Source organism: Myotis brandtii, unplaced genomic scaffold (genome assembly GCF_000412655.1).
Source record: "Myotis brandtii unplaced genomic scaffold, ASM41265v1 scaffold517, whole genome shotgun sequence".
Lineage (NCBI taxonomy): Eukaryota > Metazoa > Chordata > Mammalia > Chiroptera > Vespertilionidae > Myotis > Myotis brandtii.
The window spans coordinates 2,863,988-2,887,112 of NW_005369706.1; the positions used below are offsets into that span (position 1 = coordinate 2,863,988).

Consider the following 23,125-nt stretch of genomic DNA (forward strand, 5'->3'; position numbering starts at 1 on the left):
GCATTTGCTTAGATGTATTTACTTTCTTATTTTCCTTTTTCGATTCTCGTTCAGTCAATTTACTAATGAAGATGATGAAAGTCAGAAATTCCTGACAAATGGATTTTTGGGGAAAAAGAAGCTGGCAGATTATGATGATGAGCATGTAAGTGAATCTCTGCTTTCGGGCAATAAACAGGACTTGAGGGTGTCTGATCTACCCAGGTCTCTGTGGGAAAACAGTGTGACTGAAATTTTCCAAGCCTTGATCAGCACATTCTCTGTTTATTCAGGCCCTTACTGGAATAAGGGCTTGTTTTTCCTGTTCGCCATATGGCTACATAAATCATTTATGAAATTTATTTGTTTTTTGGAGAAATCATTCTAACCCAAATGCAATCTGCAATCATACATGTTTTCCCTTCTTTGTGATACTCAACCTGTATTTTTTTTAACCGAGATCCTTGCTAGAGCTAAGCACTGAATTCCATTGACAATTACATGCTTTAATTGAAGTTGAGTCAATAAAAAAGCTTTTATTCACTGTGATGTTATCTTAGTCTTCAAGCTCAGACTATAATCTCCTCCAGTAAAGATAATGTGAAAATAAGAATAATCCCAAACTGGCTCATTCTCTGGTAGTTATTTGCTGATAATGTGTCCCTTTTTCTTCAAGCATCCTGGAAACACCTCGTTTGGAATGTCTTCATTTAACCTGAGTAATGCCATCATGGGCAGTGGAATCTTGGGCCTGTCCTATGCCATGGCCAACACAGGGATCATACTGTTTGTGTAAGTGAATGGACATGTCCACATTTGGTTTGAAGCCCATATATATACCTGGTGTTCTTTTAATTAACAATCTGAAGTTTGATCTTTGTGAACAGAAATAATCTGAGAAAATAGCATATTCCTCTTGCTTTTAGATAAACTAGCAACCTGAGGAAGAATCAGAGTAGTCAAATCATAGTACGTGTTCAACCAACTGTCCCTAATCAAATGGCAGAAACTGTATGCTCTCAACCAACCATAGCGATGGAGAAGCCCCCCACCACAGCCTATAGGACCATTGAAAAAACCTAATTCATTATTTAGTGGATGCTTAAAATAATTTGGTGTTTAGTAGTCAAAAGATCTTTCTCAGAAGCAAAGCTGACTTTATAACACATTTGGGAAAAAGACCCACTTTAAACCAGGGCCCTGAATATCTTGGTTCTGTCACACCTCATCTCTCATGTCCCTGGGCACCAGATATACTGGGCACACTAGCCTTCTCTCCATTCTATGAAGGTGCCATGTTTCCTCTTACCACAGGGCCTTTGCACATGCTCTTGGAAATCCTCTTTCCTTTTCATGTAGTAACTCCTGATATCTCAGCTCAGCCTCACATCCGTGCTGCCTTCCCTGACCTCCATGACTGGGACAAACCACCTTACCACCTTTATTATGCACTTACTCACCATTTTTAATGTTTCAGTATAGTTGTGTGACTAATTTGATAAATGTGTATCTCCCTTGCTACACTGTAACCTCCAGAGAGTAGAGTCCAGGTCTGATTTTACTCATCACATGTTTGTATCCCCAAGACCTAGTACAGGCTTGGCACAGGGAATATTTGTGGAGCGGCCCAAGTTTATTCCTAAACCTATGCACTGTAATCAAATGTGGTCAAAAGCTGCCTGAGATTAGTAACGTCACACAGCTGACCTGGAGGAAGGATACTGCATTGTCGGTGACAGACAGCCACAGGTGCTTGTGTAAATTACGTCCTGCCTGGTATTTTCCAAGACACAGTTGGCAGCACTGGAATTCTTCACAGGAATCAAGTCTGATATTAGTCAGGCATCAGTGTGAATGCAGATCACAATCTCTAATGCAATGCTAGAGCATTAAATAACTGTCTAAGAATGCAATATTTATATTACAAATATATGCTATTTATGTTCTGAACATCACTTATGATTAGATAACCACACAGCTATTTGAGGGCTAAGGATCAAGCAGGACTATAAATATTTATATTGAGTTAGTGTTTTCATTGAAGTGTTTTAGCTATAAGATTTTTTAGCTGAATGGGTTTTTATATCAACTTTACTTTTATAAGCCATGTTTGAAATAAACTCATTGTTTAAATTCTCTGAATCTTCCTAGCTAGAGATGTATTCATATAGCTGCATATATAATGTCTTCTCATCAATTACACGTACTATCAATAATTAGGAAGTTAGCATAGATCACTGGTGAACAGAAAAGCTAAACATTTTCCCCAATGCTAGAGCCACAGGTCATTTCCAGTTTTAGAACCAAGGGCCTCACTTCAGGCTTACAAACATGTGGTAGGTTAATTTGGCCAGAGAAGCTAAATTGCTCTACATTGTGGGTATGTTTTATGTGTAAGCAGCTCAGACTGGATTCAGCTCTCTCCCTTAATTCACAGCAAGTGACACAGCGTTTCATTGGTTTTACTCTGTTTGCCAAAGCAAGCTTGTGTTTAGAATACTGGGAATGTCCAGTATTTTTACAAGTGACAAAATGATGTCATCTGAAATATATAATTCTTTAAGAACAGGTAAGCTCATAAGGCATGCAGAAGAACACATGAACAAGTCATTGATTAGTCAGTTCTGGCACAACAAAGTTAGAGTCATTATAAAATTAGTAACTTGTGGTCCAAATGTACAGTTGCAACACTGACTGCAGCAGGAGTTACCAAAGGACATGATCAACTGTGGGAAAATGTTTAGTGTGCTCTCTTCATGTGAAAACAGACAAAGAATGTGATTTTTTTTAAAAAAAATGTCAGGCAACATTTAGTATTGCTCTTTAAGTTATTACATAAATGCCTCTATTCTTGTTTTTCAAGTCTTGTTTTTGGAGAGACACTGATAACTATCTAGATAAAGAAATCATATATGCATGTAGACATGTGGAGGGTCCTGAACCAGAAATGATTTTTGTTTTAATACAAGAAAGCAATTTCCCTGCACCCTACACTTACCTTTCTGTTTCTCTATTGCCTGACCCTCTCGTTCACCACTTGACCCCTAATGTGCTGGGATAGTAGTAATGGAGCTCAGACTCTGCTCGCTTTGGCTTTTCTATTTCTAGATTTTAGAATAAGGTTTAGCCAGACTACTGAATAGCCCTATATATGTTGGTACAATTATCATGCAAATATGATGTATACCATGTGCTGAGTAAGCAGATATGGTATTTGTTAATTTTGCTATACATTTAGCACCTAAGTTATGAACCAGATTTTACTACTGGGTAACACTAAAGAAAAAGAGAGAGAGATATTAGGAACTTCAGGTAGTAGGTTTTGGTGCATAAATAATAGCACATTCCAGCTTTGTAACATTAAAGAGTATGTGTGGAGTTCTGAAAAGAATTTCTCAGCTTCCCCCAAATCCATACTTTTAGAAAGTTAATGATTGAAAAGACCAATGTGATCATTTATTGTAACATCTGTTATGTATTATGTATTATGTATTATAGAAACTTATTTCTATTCTCTGTTCCCCTCACAGAATCATGCTGCTTACTGTGGCAATATTATCACTCTATTCAGTTCACCTTTTATTAAAGACTTCAAAGGAAGGAGGTATGCTACCCGTTAAGTCCAAATGTCCTATTTTGATTATCTTTAAAGGGTATTTCAGTCTATAGCTCCATAACTATAGAATGATTTTGGTCAGTTTCACATTTCATTTTCTTCTGAGCCCAATGACTTGGTCTCTCGATGATTTTAGTTATTTGAGCAACTGAGAGAAGTGAAAGTCACCTGGCTCAAGTTGAAGCCAAATAGATAAAAAGATTTTGGTGAATAATCCAAATAATAAGAGTTTCAACTTGCTGCATGGAGCTCACATGAATGAAGCCACTGCTTCTTGTGTAGGGAATATTTTAACATATTTTGCATTGGTTTTTGATATCGCATCTTTTGAGTTTATAATTTATATATGGTTCTTATTCACACATTTGAGACTCCAGTGTAGAATTATATTACAGAAATATTTTAGTCATTAAAACAATCTTTTTAACAAGGTTATTTTATCTTTGATTGTAGGGTCTTTGATTTATGAAAAATTGGGGGAAAAGGCATTTGGATGGCCTGGGAAAATCGCAGCTTTTATTTCCATTACAATGCAGAACATTGGAGGTAAGGAGATATAGCCTTCAACAGGCTACTTAAACTTTCTAAAGAATGTTTAATATATAAGAAAACTCTTACACAATACATGAGCACTTTAAATACAGAAAAATAGCTGTTTTGTAGTTTTTAAATTAAAAAAATAAGTTTTAAAAATAGACTTGCTGCCCCTCTTTAATTAAAAATAACAATATGTAACAATGAAATACTATATAAAACCCTACCAATGACTTCTAGAATTAAAATATAGAGTAAAACCTTCCTTGAAATCTGAGTGTCAGCCTAAGTTTTCACTCTCTCCCTAACCCTGAACATCCAATCAAATACCAACTGGCTCCTGTTTATGTTATCTCTTACCTACCTCTTCAACCTTTCCTCTCATTCTGTTCTCACCACTACAGTGATTACCTGAACTTGAATTTCCCCTGCTCCTATCTCCAATTCATCCTACAGACTAACTTTCTCAAATCAAATCTATTCTTGCTTCTACTGTGCATAAAATTCTTCCTTATTATTTTCAAGGTAAAATTTAAACTCTTTGGCCTGATATGTAAGGGCCTTCATCATCTTTCCTCCACCTACCTTTCTGATACCTTTCCTAACAACCCCCTCAAATCTATCTATCTATCTATCTATCTATCTATCTATCTATCTAGTCATCTATCTTACCTATCTCTCTACTATGTGTCCTGTGTCATCTCATAACAAATTATATTCAATTCCCCTATTCTTGTAGTTCTCCACCCTAACAAACACAATTACACAGATTTTCTCTCTCTCTCTCTCTCTCTCTCTCTCTCTCTTTCTCTCTCTTTCTCTCTCTCTATCTCTATCTATCTCTCTCCCCTCCCACAACCCACCACTTCTCTAGGCTTTTAGGAACTAGTGTTCCCTACTTCCTCTGGGCTCCCTTAGACCTCTTTGTAGGTATCTTGTCTGTTACTATTTTTAAAAGGTACTTAAAACCCTAGCATGGATGGTAGGCTTTTGGATTCAGATGCACCTGAATTTGAGTCCATTTCTGTCACTATCTGTGACCTTGGGAAAGTCACGTTGATCCTTTGAGTCTAATTTTCCATCTATGAAAGTGGGAGTAATGCTCCATCCTCACAAGGTCACTGCAAGGATGAAATAAGACAACATATGGCACATGCTTCCTTCCGCCCTGGCTCTCAGATCCGATGTCCATGTCTCTGGAACCCTTCTGATTATTTTTTAAATGGACATTTGTATAATTATAAGACAAATAAATGCTAACTGTGAACAACTAAAACATTACTTAAACATATAGATGACAAAGAAATGTTTATGTAAGTCACCCTTAGAAATAACAACTTCAGGATTTTCTCTGCCAAATTTAATAAGTATATTTTTTTCTGTTAAAATTGGATCTTCTTTTAATACTGATTTGCAGTTTGCTTTTTTAAATTTAACAATATGCCCTGACTGTATCCACGCATTGTCCTTTTTAATGGCTTTTGCATTTTTTATCGTGCCAGTGTAGCATAATTGGCTTACTGAATCCCTTATTGACAGACAGTTGGATTGTTTCCCGTTTTTCACTCTTACAGACGATGCTGCAGTAAATAAACTTGCACAGAGATCTTACAAATAGGTAACCCTTTTTGACAAATAAAATCACTGGAATTATCTAGGATTTCTGGAATGCAGCAATTCTTTTAATAACCTTATCTAACTATATCTGCTCCTGATAATGGATAGTTGTTAAGCAGATAAAATCCAGGCATATATGGATTTATATTTGTTTTTCCTCGTGTTTTTATATGTTAAGACTACAATCTTGGGCAGAATTTGGCAGTATTGACAGGATTGCTTTGTTCATTTTACTGGTTTGGGGTCATAAGCATGTCAGCCCCCATCCTCCACCAAATAGACTGCTCTACATTTGGTTCAAATGTTCAGCCTTATCAGGATTTAAAGTATCAAGCATTTCATAGGATTATCTACAGTTGATCTATTTTGTTTGGACAACTGAAATGACCATACACATATTTAGCCCTGACTACAACAGGCTAAGTGGCAATAGCACCGTCTATTGTTCAAAGTATAGCTACTATTACGCTTCTAAATAATGGCATAAACTATAAAGTGGTGTCTCGATGAAGCCACACACATGACAAGAAGTTTGGCTTTAAGGTAGAAAGATAAAATTTTATATATAGTTCCTAAAAATGCTCTCACTTTGGTTACTCTACTTGATGAGTGGTTATTTTGCCCTGAGGGGAATCACTTGTATTTCTGTATTTAGCAACTCCACATTTAGAATGTTTAATTTCCTCAGTCCCCTGAAAATTAACATTTACCATGGATGTTTCAACACTGGCAGAATCATGTTGACATTACCCAGACAGGTCAGGATCATTCTGAATTTTTGAAGACCAAACACATTAACAGTGGTAACGTCACTGAAAGTCAGCAATAATAGCTCTCTAAAATTGAATGGTACCGCACGAAGCCAGTTAATCAGAAATATCTCGTCTGTTTACTCTCTGTAAGATTTTGCTTTAGCCAAGCTTTGTAAAGATTAACCAGGCAGTGTTTGCAGAAGATACAGCAGGTATTGTAAGAATCACTTCACTCCACAATAGAGGAGGAGCACTGGCCTGAAAGCAGGGAACGTGCATTTGGGATGAGGTCTGTCATGTTCAAGCTGCATGATCTTGGACATGCCATGGAAGCCCTCTGCCCTCAGCTGAGGAATGAAGACAATAATGTACCTCTTGCTGTTTAGATGAGTGATGTGCAGAACTAAAAGTGTGGGGGATTATTATCACCATTATTACTTCCATTTGAGGTTAAGGAAACATCTGTAATATTCATTAGTTTAATGTTAATAGTTCAACTTACAACTTAGCATCTGCTTTAAAATGTGTTAGCAAAAATTCGCCAGGAGGATGTAGCATTCAGCTGAATTCTACATTCAGTTTCAATGTAAAACCCGCCAGTTTATTTTTAATTGAGACTTTTGACGGTGTGTCAAATAACAAATCACTGAGTGGATGGAACTGAGAAAGGGATGTTGCATAAATCCCTACAGTTGTAGGCAAAATTATATATTATGCATATATACACATATACTGAACGTTTTTCCAGGGATTGGGTTTATAGATTTCATCTGGTTTTTAGAAGAGTGCATGATCACACATCTATCACTTATCTAAATGCTCAAGAAATGTGGCCACTTCGTATAATTTCTTATTTGGCCAAAGAAAGGCCAGGATGCAGAGGAGGAAAAATTTCATTGACCACGGGAGGAGGAGCTATCCACTCCTGTATTCTTTTATCAATCAAGTATGATGCCAGACTAGACAGAGGACTGGACTGGCACCCACCTGGAGAGAGCTAGAGGGACACGTAGTCTACCCTGGTGCACCCAGGCCTTTTGTTGCCAGGCCCTTCCTCAAGTTATAGACACTAAGACAGGATCACCCAGCACAGTCCCTGATGACTTATAACTAATGAGGGGAAAACATTCAAAGTGCAGCTTCACTGAAAACCTCAGAGCAGGATTGAACACAGAATCGTTATTGATACTGTTAGCGAAGTTCCAGACGCAAGAGCCAGAGGGCCAAATGGCTATTTTTGGAAAGAACTTGGAAGCAGTACAGAATACACAGTGGGGAACTTTCCTTGCCATTTGGGGGACTAAATGTGCACCTTACTGGGAAGAATGTGTATCTCAAATGCAAGGACTTCTCACAACTTGCCCGTGACTTTAATGCTGTGCACTCTACTAAGCTGTTATGCTTTTCATTTTAGCAATGTCAAGCTACCTCTTTATCATTAAATACGAACTACCTGAAGTAATCAAAGCATTCATGGGACTTGAAGAAAATACTGGGTAGGTCTTATGTTCTCTCTGTAATAACAAGTGACTCATTCTAGTTGGTCTTTTCCAATCCCAATATTCTGGTCTGTCTTTCTCTTCTAGAGAATGGTACCTCAATGGCAACTACCTCGTCATATTTGTGTCTGTTGGAATCATTCTCCCACTTTCTCTACTTAAAAATTTAGGTAAAGTTGTTTTTTATTTTTATTTTTGTTTTATATTTATAGTAAGCTGATTGTAGATGCCATATTCACCTTCCATAATTTCTCTGCTAACTCCTAGGTTACCTTGGTTATACCAGTGGATTTTCTCTTACCTGCATGGTGTTTTTTGTCAGTGTGGTAAGTGATTTATTGACATGATTCTTATAGCATGAGATGCGTTTAGTGCCTGAATTAGTGTTCTTTTTTGTTGTTGTTCAAGCACCTCACTAGCATGAAATAGTTCTTGCATCACAAACAATATTTTTTTTGTATTCTAATTTGGAATGAGAAAAGAACAGTCATGAGTTTAAAAATAGTTGAGTTAGAATGTCAAGACCATTGATAATAGTATGTTTTAGGCACACAATATATATTTGGACCAAAAGAATACTTCAGGTGGGAACATGACAATAACCTAGTATTTAGAAGGTGGCAGAAGAAGATAAGAGTCCTAGAAGAGAAATGAGTAGGCTACCGAATTAGCCATATCTGCATGAATTAGCCATTTTCTCTTAATCATTCTACCTATGAAGAGAGGGCAACCACAGTGGGATTAAAGAAGAAATCCCTCTCCTCACCTGTCCCCAATCCCCACCAAAAAGGAATTTCTTGTAATATCATGGGTGCCAGATTTTATACAGCATTTCTCCAAAGAGGTAAAGGAGAAGGGAGTTTTTAATAACCCATATTATTATTAGTTTGAAAAAATAAAAGACATGAGGCAGAGCAAGGAAATGATCATCTTTCTAATGGAAGAGTATGAATGAAGCTTAGGATGGATTCATGCAGAATACTGTCTTGTTGACTTTAAGGGGTAGGGCTTCCAACTATAGTTCCAGCTCTTTCCTTAGAACAGAGGCTAGATAGAGGGAGTCTCCATTGTCCATTAGCCTAAAAGGAATCATCAGCAGAGGCCCCTCACCTTCATCCCATAAGGCACACATACAGATTTTCATATCATTGTGTTCAAAAGGCTAACACTGTTGTTTTTTATGATTGGGTCTAGGTGATTTATAAGAAATTCCAAATACCCTGCCCTCTGCCCAATCTGGATCACAATGTTGGAAATCTGACATTCAACAATACATTTCCAATGCACTTGGTAATGTTACCCAACAACTCTGAGAGCAGTGGTGTGAACTTCATGATGGATTACACCCACCAGAATCCTGCAGGGCTCGATGACAACCCGGCCAAGGACTCTCTTCATGGCAGCGGAGTAGAGTATGAAGCACACAGTGATGACAAGTGTCAACCCAAATACTTTGTATTCAACTCCCGGGTAAGTGCGAGGCCTGGGTCTCTAATGAGCCTAGTAGTGTGGCCTCTGAGCATTTATTTCATAAGCTGAGGTGGCCTGGGATTGCCATCCGTGTTGGAATGCTAAACATGTGGTATTGTCTTTGTTTTTCAGACGGCCTATGCAATTCCTATCCTAGCATTTGCTTTTGTTTGCCACCCTGAGGTCCTTCCCATCTACAGTGAACTTAAAGAGTAAGGCAGCCATCATTTTAGCATTCTAATTTGCTTTGAAAATAGGCTCATATGTTCTAACGTGCTTTATTCAGTAGCATGGTTTATAGCTTTCTCTTCAGAGAATTTGCGCTGTAACTACTCTTCTGTAATGTGCTTTAACCAGAAAGGCGTGAGTCAGACCCCTCACCGCACTACCTTCTCTACGTCCGTCTCTTCTATTCCTCCACCCTAATGGTCCAGGGGAGGGTCCAGGGAAGAGGAGAAGCCAGTTGCTGTAAGGATTTTGGCAGGCACGGAGAATTCAAATTTTAATTTTGGCGGAAAGAAGTGATGTCACTTGAACTGGAAACTACCACACTCATAAAGATTAAAAATTATGGTTAGGGTGACCTTACTAGGCCACTGAGGTCACCTGTAGTCAGTCCCTAACCCTTGTCTAGAAGACATTGACCACAGAGATGTGCCAATATCTGACCTCCATTGTCTTACCTGTACAATGGAGACACTGGCTAGACAATCTTGTTTCTTCCAGCTGATATTCTATGTCATTAATACTCTTTGCCCTTTGAGATTGTTGCATCCACTTGAGGATGAGTTGGATCTGAGCCCACTATAATAGCAGCTTCCCTCTTTGGCCTTAAGGGATAATGTCATATAATTGGTTCAACTTCTTTAACACAGACATGAACAATCTCAGTCTTCATTTTTACTAAGTAGCAATAACTTTCCCCATAAATTCTGATTTATTTCATAAAAATTTTTTTGAATTTTAAATTATTTTGATGTCTTGGAAAATCACATGTAGCAGTTACTCTAGAGGCCTGCCAATTGACTTCAAGCCACTGTGTGCCTTCCTGAATGGTTTCTAGAAGCTGTCCAGGTAATAATATCAAGTATCCTGGTAATAATAGAACTCCTAGAGGTAGGGTTTTGCTGATTCACGTAGGTACTTGTCCTCATTAAACCCACCCCACTATGAAATATTAAGGCTTTCATGTTAATTACATTGTTAAATACTCAGTAGACAAGCTTACTTGTCAACAGGAAATAAACTTGTCCTCTTTTAGGAAGGTAGTTGTTTCTAAGACTGAAGGAGTAATGTTTTAGAAAAATGGAAACAAATCCTTTATAAGACAAATTTAAAAAAGCTATGCTTTTGCATCAGGAATGAGGTTTTATAATGACATACATCCTTTCATTATTTTCTTATTTTCATTTTAAAAAGTGACCTGTTCATAAATTTAAAGAAACAAAACTCAGTGTTCATTTTATTTCCAGTCGGTCCCGGAGGAAGATGCAGACAGTGTCAAATATTTCCATCACGGGGATGCTCATCATGTACCTGCTTGCTGCCCTCTTTGGTTACCTAACATTTTATGGTAGGTCACTCTGTCAAAGTCATTCTCTTTGTGCAAATCCTGGCTGAACTGATCATTAACCCCAGTAGGTATCATTCTTTTAGTTACCCTCTTAAGCAGCATGAATTGTAGATACAAGTACTTGGTTAACATGCTCTCTTAACCTTGTCACTTGACCCAAGAAAATAGGACCTGAACCAGATTGGCTAACAAATTACAACAATTTGTAAATTCATACATTTTTTAATTCCTAAAAATTTAAGTATTTTCCTTCTGGGATAGGTGGTATTTCTTTGGTTTGACTCCCTAGTCCATCTCAGGCTAGAAGCAATGAGAGTGAATCCAATTGCATGTTGTAAAGCTCTATTGGTAGAATAACTACCTACCAAGCAAATGGCAGAAAAAGTACAACATTCTAGAGTTAGAACCTGTTTTTTATTTACCAGTTAAGTCAAATCTGAGGGCTGGGAGCATCAGGCAACATTTTTTGCTCATCCTATTCTATTCTGTTATAATGAATGGTTTCCTAAAGAAAGGAAAGTACATGCCAGAATTCCCTTCAATCTGGGAATGTACTATCAAAACAAAATGTGACGTGGCCCCATTAGATTATGCCTAAAACACTTCCTCTATGGCATCTTAACAGGACACAAAAGGAGTAGGATTGTCATTCCCTTCTCCGAAGCATGGCCCTACAGACAAATTTCAGGGAGTCAAACATTGGCCTGCTAGTATTTGTTCACACTAATCATAAATATACTTTTTGTATAAACTTAACTTTTTGCATTTTTCTGAGTGACTTGGTAAATTAAATTGTTTGCAAGACAAGTTGAGGGGAAAGACTGGGTGAGGGAAAGCACCATTTGATTGACTTTTATTCTATTTGACCAATATTTGGCTATTAACCAAGTACTTGCTTTAGAGTGGGCATTAAGTCCTTGCTGCTTGTGAGTTAATGAAAGTCCGGTCAATACCACTGAAGATATTTTTTTATCCTCTTTGTCTGATTTTGAGGGGAGTAATGGGACAAACAGACTGCATCTGATTCTATTAGCACCTCCTTGTCATTTGTGCTTGAAATTCTAAATGACTGTGTTTTCCAGGAGGGCGGCATCTTAGTCTTAGCACAATATTCATTGAGAGACCCTGTAAAACTAATACTAACTCATCCTTGAATGTTACTTATATTGACTCTGAGTTTCATAAGACAAGCAAAAACTTGAAAAATCCAAATGTATGTGTATCCATGTTGTCATGGAGTCATAATCGTTGAGCTTGAAGAAATGTTGTAGATCAATTGTACTAGGGCTTCCATACTGGGTTAGGAGAAGCTGCCTCAGGCTGACTGGGCAGGTGGGGGTCGAGGGGGTGGTGGTGTCAGGATGTGAGGGACAACTGGTGGTGCTTGGGCCTTTCATGACCTTGAACCAGGGCACCTCAGTCTATCATCTGTTTTGTGATGCTTCAGTGGAGCAGAGATAGATGTGTCACCATGCATAATAGCCTCTGCAATGTATAAGCTTCAGGGCCCCTTTGTTCAATGGTCACACAGCTAATAAGCTCAGAGACACAGTAAAAACAGAAGTGTCTGGATTCGCCAACATGAGTTGTTTCTACTGTACTATGTTCCCTCTGTAGAATGTTGCCAGAGGTAACCAAATGGACTCTTTCTATTCTTCCTCTTTGTAGGAGAAGTTGAAGATGAATTGCTTCATGCTTACATCAAAGTGTACACATTCGACACCCCTCTCCTCATGGTACGCCTGGCGGTCCTTGTGGCAGTAACACTAACGGTGCCCATCGTCCTGTTCCCAGTAAGTACATGGAGCTTTGAGGAAAGAATCCTGCTTGACTCCGTAGATTAGTACATATGTTCTGACTTGATATGGGCTTAATTATAATGTGAGTTTGCAATCGCAATGCCCGAGGAATATTATTATTTTTATACAGCATTTTGGAGTCACTTAAAATTGACTATAGAGCAAGTATTTTTAGATGTTAGGTATTTTTAAAGTGTGTGTGGGGGGGAAATTATGAAATTTATTTTTATTTATTTTCCAGCTTTATGGAGGCTGAAATTTATTTTTAAATTTAAAATAAAAAAAACAGATCTTGAACTTCTATCTTGTGCATTAGTAGAAATGAGTAGGAGTTCATATAACTTCTGACACTTGAAAGCCAAAACCACAATAACTTTCAACTCATATTACATTTCACCACAGTTTTGAAGGTATTTCATCCCCCCACCCCAGTTTATTGTGCCACAGTAACATCCAAAAGTCATATTATTTAACCTAATTCCTTGAAGACTAATTAAAAGGGGTTCATGTGAAGTAAATGGCATCCTAAAACCAAATTTTTTGGAAAAGTTACATTATCCATCATATATCTCTTCTACTGCCCCCCAAGCTGACACAAGTCCTCACTGGCGTGCCCCTTCCTGGCATTTGCATTGGCGTCAGTTTTCTGGGATCACAGAGCGGGGCTGGTTGTAGAGATTTGGGCTGCGTGAGTTAAAACCACCACCTATGGATAAACATAGGTCTGTGTTCTCCTGCCAACTCTTCTCCTTTCATAAACACTGAATTTACTCATTCATTTTAGGGGGGAAAATAAGCGACACAGTAACCGGCAGTGTCCTGTACAGAATGTTCCATACAGGGCCAAGCAGAGGAGGACTGCTCATATAATGACTCTGTGGTCACTTTAAATGCAGTGTGTGTGCTGAAATATTTTTTGGCACATTCCTTTTTCATGAGTGCATGAAATCAGATCCTTATTGCTATGTTGGCTAATATTTACTGTTAAATAATGTCTTGCCTCTCATATATCTGAAAGTATTTCAAATGACATGTACACAGCTTTAGCCTAAAATCAGCTCCAACATGGATACAAGGCAGAAGACAGCTGTAGACAGGAAGTGTATTATAGGGTAGAATTTCTAAGCAAATCACATCACTGGGAAAAGAATATTGGGAGCCCTTCTTTTTATATGTAAAGATCACTAACTACATTTTGGTACACAGTAGGCACATCACTGTTGAATCAAAGCATTTTGTAAAAGAAATCTGGTATGTGCTTCTGTATTGCTTTATTCATAAACCCTGAATACAGTGCTTTTAAGTCTTGGTGTCAGGGGATTAAGACTTGGCTGTGGTCACACAGCTATTCAGTACCAGGTAAACTAACACAGCACTCATAGCATTACAGTGCTGTCTGGATCATGGCAATGGAAAGTAAAAGTCAGCTTTTCATATACTGGTGACCATTTCACCTCGACATTAATAACCCCAACATCCATGGAATATGTGATAGATAAGGCACCACTACCATCAGGAAGGGCAGTAGGCTGGAAATATCCCCCATTAGATGTCTGTTAGAACCAAAGTTAACCATAGGAAACAAATTTCAGAAAAATAACTGCTATTCTTCACTATTTATTTTCACTCAACCTTTGCATTTATGAAACACGGTGCCTGTAATTCTGTTTTGCCCTCACAATGTTACACTGAGATGATCTGTATACTTGTCCACCTTTCTCCTGGTTGTAAATCCCTGGAGGTTAGGGAATGACTGGCGTAGGACAATATCAGCAATGTTTTCCAAGGAAAACCATCTTCAAATGAATCTGCCTTTTCCTGAGATGTACAAACTCCCTTTTCTAGCAAAAGTGTTAGGCCATTCCACTTGCTGACATTTGTCAGCAATTCCAGTTTGGGTGAGGATCTGGGCTGAATAAACCCAGCTCTGTGGATGTGATGGATGGGTCAGCTTCCTTGTCCCAGCCAAGTGCCACAAGGCGACATTCACTTCCCCCAAGGTGACAGAGGACATTGTTAGTGTTGTTTTTGTTTGTTTCTTACAATTTAGAGCCAGGATTTTCAATGTGTCAAATGCCGAGTCTCAGCATGGTTCTCTTGGCAGGTTTCTATGTGTTAACAGACTCTTGACCAATAAGAAGTGTATTTAGTTTGCCTCAATATCCCCATATAAATAATAGAACAAACAAGCAAATAAAACCTAATCTGGATTAAAATTTGTCAATTTTAGGGTTGGGTTTTTGGGTTTTGTTTTTTTTTCTTTTTCTTTCAACATGTAACTGGGCTCTCTTTCTTACAAACCCAGGAAGATATGAGAATGGTTTTGTTGCTGTAAGATGGTTGGATGGTTTTTCCTTCGATTAATCCATTTATTATCTTTCTTTTCTCCAGTTAGATTAGTTTTTTCCTTCTTACTCAAATGCACATAGTGAGAGCTTGCAATGTTTGTTGAGCAGATGAATAAATGAAGTGAATTTAGACACGAGCTTTTTCACTGGCAGCCCAACATTTCTCTTTCTTAGTAGTAGAAGGGAGATGATATGGGGCAGGAGTGTCTGTTAGTCCTCCCCAAGGACTAATAATGCATATTAGCTTATACTTCCCTTTACATAGTACAATTCACACAACACCATGAAAAACAGAAAAGCAAATAATTCTAACAGGTTTATCAAGAACACAGAGACTCAAATTCCACCTGCCACACCTTACAAAAAAGAGATCAAGTCTCAGATTCTCTAGCTATTTCTATTTCATTATATCATAGTAAAGTCATTCTTTTCATGTCTGTTGCCTTCAGATGTGTTTTTAAGTGTATGTAGAGGTAGGCATAGGAATATGGCAGATGTTGCTATGTAAACTGGAATAGAATCGTGATCCATAGGTATTGTCCTAAGCAATCCTACAAAGTGAAACTGTGATTTACTCCTAAGCAATAGAATTTTTTTATTTTTAGTTTTATTTTTTTAGAATTTAGACCTAAGGCTCCCACTTTCTCCTCTCCCTCCGCATTTCTGACTTTCACGTCGGGTCCTACATTAGAACATAGCACCTCCTAAGTAAGGCTCCCATTCAGAACACGCTCTCTGGGAATAACAAGTTTTCTCTAGAGCTCTGGAACTTTTCTGGAATCATTCAGAGTTGGAAGCTATGGCGGTTGCTGGGGACTTCCCCCACCCACAGCATCTGACCCACATTTCCAGGTTCTTATCAGTTTGTGTCTGTAGAGAAAAGGGCACTTAGATAAGTGGACAGCAGGCAGTGCTTTGTGGGTAATAAGCCAGAGTGATCTCTATGCTGACATAGGTAAACAGAATTGCTGAGGATCTTTTGATCCCAGGCTCACATCTCAAGGCTGCATTTTAACATGGAATGACCAGCAGGTTTCCTTCCGTTCTTTTCCACCTCCCCCTACCATCACCAGCAGCCTGCTGACTCCCTGCTTGCCCTATCGCCCTCTTCAGGAATACACTGGCAACTCTAAACATCTTCAGTTCCATTTGGATTTTGTTATTCCTTATTCACCATGAGGAACAAGCTTTCACCATCTACTCCAACCAGTGCTCATTATGCTAAACCTTCATCCTTCTGGGAGCCATATGACCTTAAGAAACCACTTATACTGTACATACAGGATTGCCTCTAACTCAGCTTATTCAGTTAAATGTGTTATTTTAACAAAGGACTAAAAAGCACTTAGATGTGACCTCTGCCTGGAAATAACCTATATTCTAGTTGTTTATTCTATAAATGTAGCACTTCAGACAAATGAACCCTTTAGCACTATGTATGTACCATAGAAAGCTCATTTCAAGCCCACTGATTAGACCAGATTGGACAGCATTAAATAGGACATAATGTAGAATTTATAAGCTGCTGGGAAAACAAAATAAAGGCATTTGCTTTCCTCAGTCCTTTTCACAATGACTTTCATAATTTTTGCTAATCCAATTTTTAAAATCCGTTACAAAGTCGCTCTTAAACCATTTCCAGAGACTCTCTGGTTTGCCATTCTGGAAATGAAATTGCTTTATAAACCTGAACAGATGGCTTTAATTTTGGTGCAGTGGTATGAAAGGAATGTCACATTAGAAACTGCAAGCAATTCAGTTCGAAGTTTTTGTCGTTCATACATGTGTTTCAAAATACTATATTTTACATTTTCTCTTTTAAGTAAATTCCCATCTCCATGCCATTAAGAGACTTCAGAAGTAAAATTTTAAAGTGCAAATCAATCCCAGCATTTCTAAAAATGTGATGTCCCAGCTTAAATGAAGTGCTCACTTATTGAAAAGCCAATAGACTAATTCCACAAAGTTAAAAGTGTCTTCTAAGAGTCCAAAGATAAGAGTATTTCCAACTTTGTTAAGCTGTTCAAACATAACTGGCGCTCCCTCTACTCCAAAGGACCTTTTCATCCAGTTACATCAGAGTAACTTGAGCAGCTGCTGCCAAAGGAGCCTCTCCTGACCCTTCACCTACTTATTTCAGTCACTAAAATAGGGCTGAAATCTGTCAAGGACCCTGAAGGGAGGGGGAAGATTTGTTCTGTTCCATTTAATTCAACATTTACTGAGTGCCTGCTGTATGCAAGACTCTAAGCTAGAAACTCTGAGGAATGTTAACATTATTAGGTCCTGTCCTTTGTCTTTTGTGTATTTATAATCTATAATTGGCGGGGTGGGGGTGACTAAACGGGTAAAAAGAGAAAGGAGTAAACACAGTATCATTTTTAAAAAATCAGGTGGAAAAAAAAAACATGTTAAGTGCAAAGCAAAGTTAAGAAAAACCCAGGTTTGTAAAGATTCCATTTGCAATCCCATGCAAATCAATTCAGTGCTCACCCTTAATGCTTGCTCCAGTCTGACAAGACATAATTAGAAATCAACAAGGGTTTTACTACCTCTGATTTATATCTCTTATCAGTTATTTTATCTCTTTCTGACAGATTTTAAGAAAAAATTATTATACTGTACTTATACTGTATGTACATATGAAAATATGAATTTACTTATTACCACTGAACTGTACACTTAAAAATGGTTAAGATGGTGAATTTTGTGTTATGTGTATTTTATCACAGTAAGAAAATTCTAAAAAAAAAAAATCAGCATCAAGGTATTTTCTGGGAGAAAAAGGAGAAACAAAGAAAATGCCCCAGAGCAATGAGAATATCTATACATATCAAAGCCTAAGTGACAGTTACAACTGGTTGACTGAACGACCAGTCGCTATGACACCACCAGGGGGCAGATGTCCAATGCAGGAGCTGACCCCTGGTGGTCAGCACGCTCCCACAGCCAACCTCCCCCGGCCAGGCAACCTCCTGCACTCCCTCCACCTGGACTGGGCGAGACGGCCCTGATTGGCCCCGATCGCCGGCCAGGCTGAGGGACCCCACCCGTGCACGAATTTGTGCACCGGGCCTCTAGTTTTAAATAATAAAGTAAAAAACAAAGCAGTGACCTTGCCTTTGAACTTTCTTGTTGCAGATTCGTACGTCAGTGACAACACTGCTATTTCCCAAAAGGCCCTTCAGCTGGATAAGACATATCGTGATTGCAGCCATGCTTATTGCACTTAACAATATTTTGGTCATCCTTGTGCCAACTATAAAATACATCTTTGGATTCATAGGTGAGTTTCAGAAAGGCTTTTTTCCCCCATCTACTTTTTTAAAAAAAAATTTGTTGTTCAATTACAGTTTACATTCACTATTAATTCGTATTAGTTTCAGGTGTACCGTATACTGGTTAGATAACCATATACTTTAATGAAGTGTTCCCCCTGAAATTTCCAGCACGCGTCTGAAATCATACATAGTTATCACAATATTTTTTACTTTATTCCCTAGGCTGTACTTTACATCCCTGTGACTATTTTGTAACTACCGACTTGTACTTCTTAATCCCTCCACCTTTTCATGTAGTCAACTCAAACTGATAGCCCCTTAAATGGCAGACAGGGAGCCTCTGCTGGGAGGCCAAGAATCCCCATCTGTCTGAGGCTCCCAGGCTTCCTAATAGTCCCATGGGGCTCCAGCTGTCACCTTCCCTCCCTCTCAGGTGACACTGGAAGTTACTCACACAATCCGAAAATGTTAGTGCCAAAAGCTACCTTACAGGTCGTCTAGTCCAGCTGCCTTTTCTGACAGATGAGGAAACTGAGCCCCACAGAAGTCAAGTCCTATACCTTGGAGTGGACCCTGGGTTTGCACTTAGGTCTTAACTCTGCAGCAAAAAATAAGGGAGACAGATTTTACCCTCGGGATGCTCTCTCAGGTCTGTGATTAGCTGAGAATTAAGGATATCTTTGGAGGAGGAGGAGATTGATTTTGTAAAGCATATTATTTCCCTTAACTGTGTGGCCTGCTAATATATTTAATATTTTTATTCTGCTGATTTGGGGGTTTACTACAACTTTAAATACAATACTGTATAAAACTTCTAAAACTTAGGTAAAAGCAACTTGAAAAGTTAGAAGTAAATAGGAAGGGTGCGTGATGAGTTCAGCCTCCTTAGTAGATGCTTATTGTATTACTAGAGGCCCAGTGCACAAATTCGTGCACTGGTGGGGTCCAGTTGGCCCACCCCGATGGGGGCCGATTGGGGGCGGGGCCAGCCAGGGTGAGGGGCCTCAGTTGTTCCTGTCGTTTTGGTCATTCTGCCATTCGGTCGCTGGGCTTTTATTATATAGGATTAATTTCCTGTAAATTTGTAACATTTGGTCGTTTTATTATTGATTATAGGTTATGTGTACTTAGTATGCAGCTATGATGTTAGGTATAGTTTAATTTTCCTTATACACATATCTTCTTTGAATAAGCAACACAGAGGATCTTACAGTGGATTTAGTGCTAAGATTAGGGCAGCTTTAGATCTGGTGTCTGGTTTGCTGAGTCAGATCTGCTATGTAAGACGTTGACCTGTCCGGTGTTTCTCTCCTCAGGGGCTTCTTCTGCCACTATGCTGATCTTCATTCTCCCAGCAGCTTTTTATCTTAAACTTGTCAAGAAAGAACCTCTTCGGTCACCCCAAAAGGTTGGGGTAAGTAAGACTTGCAATTTTCCCCATTATAACTTGTTCTTTGACTACTCAGAATAAACCAGAAAATACACATGGTTCAAAAAAAATATGAATTGCTGAACAAGAATGAACAATCAAAGGTGAATTGGAATTCTCTGGTGGAGAGAAAGAAGGCTGAGTTCTGGCTCAGATGATTCCGGGATTTCTTCTCTTCAAATACCTAATATCTTGGGCTGAGTTCTTCCTACCTGTCAGAGGCTAATGGAGCTCTCCCACAGGCACACATGCATCCTATCTCCCCCACTCAGCGTTTGTGGCACTATTTTATGGGAAATTACGCAGGAAGGACAGTGTTCATAAACACTTTGGCCATATTCGTTAGGTTTGTAAGGCCAAAAGAAAAGATGTTGCTTTTGTTTTCCCCTCCACAGGAGCTTGCTGTCCTCTAGTGTGGACTGAGATCCAGAGCAGAAGCACTCCTTTCCCAGTTAACCTCTTTAGATATGAAATAGAGTTTTATGAAACTAGAGAGTATGTACTTCTTTTCTGTAATATAACCACAGAAAAATACACTAGAAATAATTGTTTTCCCAATAATTACATATTATCCATGACTGCTTAATAAAGTCTTATATTAAGACTTGAAAAGAATGCCTCTTAATGAATTACACTTAATTTTGCCTGGGAGTCATTCACCTCTTGGGGTTTTTTGGGACAATTTGGTATCAAAAGCTCCTCCAATCATCTCACCCCCAAGTTTCTACTCTAGATAGTCTTCCTTGGGCTTTATAGCAGTGTGACCTTGGCAAGTTACTTGTCCTTTTTGTGACCCATTTTCAGTTGATCAGATGTAAAAATGAGTAAAATTATATTCTAGATTCTTTCAAGTTAAAAAGAAATTAGCAGCTGCTTCCTAGTATATAGAATTGAGAGATTGACCTGTGTGGTACTAAATAAGGCTGTTTCTAGTGTTACTGTTCTAAAGCATTGTATTATACACATACACACACACACACACACACACACACACACACACACACACTTCGTTTTTTTCCCCAAGGAATATGCAACATATATTAGGATTTTATTTTTGTTTGCTTTATAAATTTTCATCACACCTACTACTCTTTTATGACCTGCCTTTTTTCACCTAAAAGACTGTGAGCTCTCCCCTGGTCATTCAATTGTTTTCTGTTGCTTGACTTTTTAATGATTCCAGGGTATTCCATCATTTTGATGTACCAAATCAATGAACCATTACCGTATTTTGAACATTTGGGTTACAATCTCTCTAATGTATTCACCCTCTTTCCTGAACTAGGGTTCTAAATTGACTGAATTGCTAGGCATAGATAGCTGAGCTATAAGAATAATACAATTCAATAGGCAAATCAGATTGCTGACTTAGGTAAACAATTTACTGTTTACTGACTTAGCACAAGCTTTGCTAAGTAAGGATGGTTTCTGTGTTCCTAACAAGTTCTCTCTGACTTACAGGCTTTAATTTTCCTCGTGGTTGGCATCATCTTCATGAGTGGAAGCATGGCGCTCATTATCACTGACTGGATTTACAACCCCCCAAATACTAAGCATCACTAACCCAAAGAAAAATACTTTCTTTTTCTACTGGAAGTGGTTACAAATTATGCTCCAAAGGACATGTGAGCTATTTTACCCTGATGATTGGAATGTTATTCATAGGAAGTAACAAGAAGATTCCAAAGATATTCACCAGTAACATCACCAGGCACCTTCAGAAGAGAAAATCATCATTTTTGTCAAGAGTGGCTGCTTATGTGTTTAAAATCTGTGGTGCACATTTCTACCCAGGTTTTGCCAGAGGAGTATAAGATGATGTATTTTTGCTGTTGTACAAGCAGAATAAGGGTAGCTGAGTGTAATGGTCATCAGATAGTCCCCTCCCCCTTTCCATAGTACCAAATACTTTATTCTCAGAATATCAAACGAAATGCCCTGGTGGCAAAGCTATCACCACTTAATGCCTTCCCCTAATCTTGCACTAAACACTTTGGATCTATTTAATAACAGGCAAAAGGCATGTCTTACAAACTGTCCCTGTAAGATACATGAATGATCAGACACCAGGCTAGAATATCTTATTATCAACAGTAAAAGAATATTTTGCCCATCCTATTTGTGACATTGAATTAATGACTTCTTCATTTAGACTTTTTTTTAAACATTAAGAGAGGGGTCTTATTTAAATTATAGAGCAACAACAAAAATAATGCTTATAGCTAAACTGCCTGTTCTGGAAGCATTTGCTTTTTCATATTAGTCCTAGTCCTCTTATCATACTTTTATTATTGAACAATGCTCTCCCTCTCGTCTTCCATTCTCATTCAGAATTTTTAGAAGACCACAATTCATGTGGAGGTACACTACCCAGTATTGTTTGATACATTTTTATTTGCTAAACATTCAGTGCAGGAAACTGTGATTGCTATATGTTTGTGTATATAATCTTATTCTGTAGTCGCCAGAGTTTAATGTATGGTACATTTGATTTTTATTTTTTACATGTGTAGTTTGTCTCTCATTACAGTCAAAACATTTATATTATTTGGGGTGAGGGCAGGGAATTAAGTTGATGGGCTCAAAAATCCATTTGTATGTATCTGTCTATTGGGGATATTTTAAATTTGAAACCTAAGTTATACATAGCTCAGTAATGTTCTTTTTCAATGTTTACAGTAATATCATAATCACCTGCAAGAAAATAAGTTCTTATTTGCAAATAATTATTAATAATACTGTTCATTTAATTTAGCATAACTACAATAGCATTTAGTTCATTATATCTTAGACAGGTGTTTGCTGACATTTATTTGCCATTTAATACAATGTTGAGTGGTTCTCCATAAAAATAAATGCTAACACTACAAGGAGAAGCAAACTATTATTTTTGCTCACTTCTACAACATACATGAAATGGATTTAAAAAATAGTACTTACCGCCTGGAATTTCTGGAGTTTGCTACTTTTTTTTTCAAATCAGTAGCAAGAACATTTGTTCTATATTTTATATTTTAGTAAAGCCAAGTATGAAATACAAGTGTCATATAAGTATGATAATATTAAATCATATTCCAATAGTTTTTCTGGAATGTGCTATAAGAAAATATATTTGTTTTGTGTATTATTTTCTAGAGGCACAATACTGTAAAATGGTGCACTTTTTTATGGAAATTGAACATTACTAGAAACTATCATAACTTTTAAGTTACTATTATTGGAAAAAAT

General features: G+C 37.9%; 1 protein-coding gene across 3 annotated transcripts in view; it reads left to right on the forward strand.

Moving 5' to 3' along the window:
- Nucleotides 1-22,810, forward strand: part of SLC38A4 (solute carrier family 38, member 4) — a 58,728-nt gene extending 35,918 nt beyond the window's left edge. For all 3 annotated transcript variants that reach the window (XM_005877400.1, XM_014548620.1, XM_005877401.2), the window contains 14 exons: nucleotides 55-145; nucleotides 656-771; nucleotides 3,510-3,583; nucleotides 4,049-4,141; nucleotides 7,913-7,994; nucleotides 8,085-8,167; nucleotides 8,265-8,323; nucleotides 9,192-9,467; nucleotides 9,600-9,679; nucleotides 10,940-11,040; nucleotides 12,709-12,833; nucleotides 18,329-18,473; nucleotides 19,785-19,882; nucleotides 21,359-22,810. In XM_005877400.1, the coding sequence (XP_005877462.1) occupies nucleotides 55-145; nucleotides 656-771; nucleotides 3,510-3,583; nucleotides 4,049-4,141; nucleotides 7,913-7,994; nucleotides 8,085-8,167; nucleotides 8,265-8,323; nucleotides 9,192-9,467; nucleotides 9,600-9,679; nucleotides 10,940-11,040; nucleotides 12,709-12,833; nucleotides 18,329-18,473; nucleotides 19,785-19,882; nucleotides 21,359-21,460 (1,525 nt within the window). In that variant the 3' untranslated portion in view covers nucleotides 21,461-22,810. The remainder of the gene's footprint in view (nucleotides 1-54; nucleotides 146-655; nucleotides 772-3,509; nucleotides 3,584-4,048; nucleotides 4,142-7,912; nucleotides 7,995-8,084; nucleotides 8,168-8,264; nucleotides 8,324-9,191; nucleotides 9,468-9,599; nucleotides 9,680-10,939; nucleotides 11,041-12,708; nucleotides 12,834-18,328; nucleotides 18,474-19,784; nucleotides 19,883-21,358) is intronic.
- Nucleotides 22,811-23,125: the final 315 nt, after the last annotated feature.